Raw genomic sequence first — 3,651 nt, 5'->3', positions numbered from 1 at the left:
CAGTGCAAGTTGAGGGGCTCCGGAAGACCCCTCTCCAGAGCAGAGGGGCTCCTGCGGGAGCCGCTGCCCCAGAGGCCGTGCTGGTCGTAGCCCAGCAGTTGGCTCAGCAGCTGGCTGTCCTGGATGGGGGCGGCCGAGCATAGCGAATAACCCATGCTGGGTACCTGAGAGGGTTTTCTGACCCCCTTTGAACTGAAGGTGCCAGGATGAGAGCCCGGGCTCTTCCCCGAAGCTCCTGACAGGGCCTCAGCCTTGGGTGAGCCCAGCGAGCCTGGGGCATTCGTGGGAGATGGCTTAGCAAGTGGCTTTCTGCATTTCCCAGCAGCAAAATACTCTCTCCTGGCATCTGGCCCCGGCACTGGGAGGCTGCAGTGCTGCTGCAGGAGCTGGCTGGCTGCTTTCGGCCAGATGGTCTTCAGGACAGAGTCCACCACCTGGGATGTCACCTCGGCCAGCTCGTGCTTCAGTGCCTGCGAGAGGACCCTCGCTGCTGAGGGCAGGCCACCTGTGTTGCCTCTGTCCTCATCCTCCTCCGGCCCATGCACCTCCAGGACACTCCTCCAGAGAGGCACTTTGCGCGGGTCGCTGGTGGCAGTGGCACTGTCCTTGTCTGGTCTGTCTCCAGGCTTTCCAGGTAGTGGATGCACTTTCTCGGCATCTTCCTGGGTTTGGGCAGTGTCCCCAAAGTCGCAGACCTGGGAGAACTTCTCCTGAAGCCGCCTCAGCTGCTGCTCTAAAAAGCAGAGCTGCTCCTTCAGCTGCTGGCAGCCCTCGGGATGGGGGCTGCCCCCTGCGGGGGCCACTCGCCTGGCCGCCCCCGTGCCCTGCTGGGGCACCCTCGGCTTCCTCTTGCTCTCCCGGGGCATCTCGCCACCCCTCTCCCTCTCGTGCCCAAAAGCTGCCTCCAGGCTGGTGCCAAATGGCTGAGGGGTTGGTGAGACGCTCATGCCTTGGATGATGCTCTCCACCCTGGCCCGCTTGGCTCGTAGGTGCTGGTCAGAGAGCTGGTCCCGTAGGTGCTGGTCAGAGAGCTGGTCCCTGTCGCCAGCACAGGGCAGAGGAGCCAGGGCACGGGTCCTGGGGAAAGCCAGGGCATGTGCTCCTTCTCCAGGAGATGCACCACGCTCGTAGTCCTGAGGCAGGGCCACTGCCTGAGAGGAAGGGAAAAGGATGGTGGGATCCAGGCTCCTGCCAACCATCGGGTGGCTGAGGAGCTGTGGTATCAGGGATGCGCCGGGGGAAGGCAAGAGAGAGTCGGTCTGGAAACAGGGCTCCGACTTCAGGCCCTGGCCATGCCCTGAAGTGGCACGGTCTCTGTCCTGCTCAGAGCCAGTCCTACCATCCATCGTCTCTTCTTGCCTGGACACTGGAGAGCTGACCCTCAGCTGGTTGGGGATCATTCCCAGTGACAGACTGGCAGGCTTCCCAGGTGTTTGATGTTTCAGCCGGCTAGCGGTGTGGAGCTGGAGAAAGAGCAAGAAACATCAGTGGGCAGGACCTTATACAGCAGCTCTCCATGCACGTGGCCAGAGATTTTTCCTCACAGATTTCCAGGGCATCCCTGCTCCCCTGCAAAATCTATTTCACCAGGGAATGACCTAGGCAGAAACCTCCAGGCACTGCAAAACCCATGAGCAGGCTGTCGGGTGTTACAAAACAGCAGCAACGCCCTGGACACTGTCACAGCTCCCACCTACCAGCCAAGCATTCATTGTGTCCAGAGTACATTTCACACGGTTTGAGCCCTGGATGTGCCCGGCAGCGTGGACTTCCCACACCGCCAGCTGTGCCTGCACTGCAGGCATTTGGGGAAACTCCCCTTTGGGCTCGTGGACTCAGGTACGAGGGTGGTGAGCACCAGACGGAGCCCTCTGCCACGCACACCTGGGCAAACGTGGTTTTGGGTGCTCCTGAGTGCTGGCAGAGCACAGGGACGGCAGCTACATCCCTGGTGAAGGCATTCACGGCACATAGCAGCATGGCTGCTCCCTGCTTCTGCTGGCACCCAGCACCCACCACCAGAGCCCCAAGGTGATGGGAGGCAGCGCTGGAGGTCCGCGGCGGCACAAACAGGCTGGTGGAAAGGGGCACAGCGAGGGTGAAAGTGTGATGTGACCTGCTGCGAGCGGGACACACTGGGATGTTCAGGCTAACACAGCACGGGGCTCCTAAGCGCTTGGCAAAACACTGAATAAAAGGGATGGGGATGGGGATTACCGGGGAAGAAAAAAACTACTGAGCCAGCAGCCCTCGGCTTAAAATTGTCATGCTGACTCCAGACAGGGATCCACCCCCTCCGCTCGTTCGCTCACTTGGACAGCTTTGCAAAAGAAGGTGCAAAAGCTTGTAACCTGGGCAATTACAGAGTTAACTGTCTCTGCGGGATGCTTCTTCCTCATCCACACTAATTAGTGGTAGCTTTGTATCCCTGAAGTAGGACAGTTTATGTCTTTTCCAGTCACCTTTAAAGTGTCTGAGATTCTTTTGCTACACCCAGAAATGCCTGATCATTTTCAACACCATCAGTCTCCTGTTCCTGTGACTGTCTGCTCCACGGTGAGTCCCCCTGGCTAATGAGCAGTGTAGAAAATGGGTTTCTTCTCATCGGTTTTTAGCACGTTGCCTTTCTTCAAACAGCCCCGTATTCCAGGCAGGTATCTGGGAGAGCTCTACCTTTTGCAGAGCTCTAGTCTTGACAAACCAAGTATTTCTGGGTTGTCCGACACACTTGTTGCTCTCCCATGTTGTCTACCCACCCCTCCTGACCATTAGGATTTCATTTTCCTAACAGTCTGTCATGGGGGCATTCAAACTGCTCAGTTTACCCATGACCAGCGTGAGGCCGCGGTCCTGGCAGCTCTCAGCACCACCCCTCGCCCTTGTATAACAAGCTTCACCATCGCCTGCGGCCACCTCATAGCCTGCCAGCCGCTTCCAACAAAGCCACACAGCAAATGCAACACAGTCATAGATTTCATCCACCCTTAAGCTTTTCCACATGGTAGGGGCACAAGACAGCCGGTCCCGCTACCTGACTCGGTTTGTTACAGAAACACCTTCTTTTGGCTCTTGGTCACAATTTCTCACCTCCTCTGTGTTCAACAGCAAGGTCAGGGAGCTTACCCGTCCCCTGTGCTGCGGTTTCCCAGCCCCAGAAACCCAGGGCAATGCACCCCTTGTAAGCAGATCGACTCAGAGCTGGCAAGGAGCCCTCTACTTGCCTAAGGCTTCCAGCACCACCATCTTTCTGCCGGAGATTTGGAGGGTAGGAGCAGAGCCTGTGGTCCCAGGCCATTGCAGCCCGCCCTGGGTGGCCTCAGCTCCCCCCCCTGCAGCCTCCCCAGCGCCGCAGGACCGCGAGGTGCTGCCCCAAACAAACTGCTGCCGCTGATGCAGCCCTTTCGCCACTGAGTTAGCAGGTGCGTGCTTTGGTTCCTACTCTTACTACCAGCCTTCACCAGTACCACCTTCCAAAACACTAAAAAGCAGCTGAGGCTCCTCTTACCTGAAGAAAAAAAAGAGGAACGAAATGAAGATGCTCAGAAGAAAAGGCAAGCATGTCCTCTCTAAAATGGGAGCCACCCCACATGGGGTCCCCAGGTGCTCCTTGGTGGGAGAGCCGTGCACGGAGCAGCCTGCACCCCTCCAGCA

General features: G+C 58.1%; 1 protein-coding gene across 1 annotated transcript in view; it reads right to left on the bottom strand.

The window, feature by feature from the left end:
* LOC104084227 (prospero homeobox protein 2-like) overlaps positions 1 to 3,651 on the bottom strand; it is a gene marked incomplete at its 5' end in the record, with an annotated part of 6,552 nt that overhangs the window by 1,792 nt on the left and 1,109 nt on the right. The window contains 2 exons of the mRNA XM_009587978.1: positions 7 to 1,463; positions 2,826 to 2,931. Coding sequence (XP_009586273.1) covers positions 7 to 1,463; positions 2,826 to 2,931 — 1,563 coding nt within the window. The remainder of the gene's footprint in view (positions 1 to 6; positions 1,464 to 2,825; positions 2,932 to 3,651) is intronic.

The sequence above is a fragment of the Fulmarus glacialis genome, unplaced genomic scaffold (genome assembly GCF_000690835.1).
Source record: "Fulmarus glacialis isolate BGI_N327 unplaced genomic scaffold, ASM69083v1 scaffold16581, whole genome shotgun sequence".
Taxonomy (NCBI): Eukaryota; Metazoa; Chordata; class Aves; order Procellariiformes; family Procellariidae; genus Fulmarus; species Fulmarus glacialis.
The sequence above is the reverse complement of the archived record's forward strand: the minus strand, read 5'-3'. Positions and strand labels throughout refer to the sequence as shown.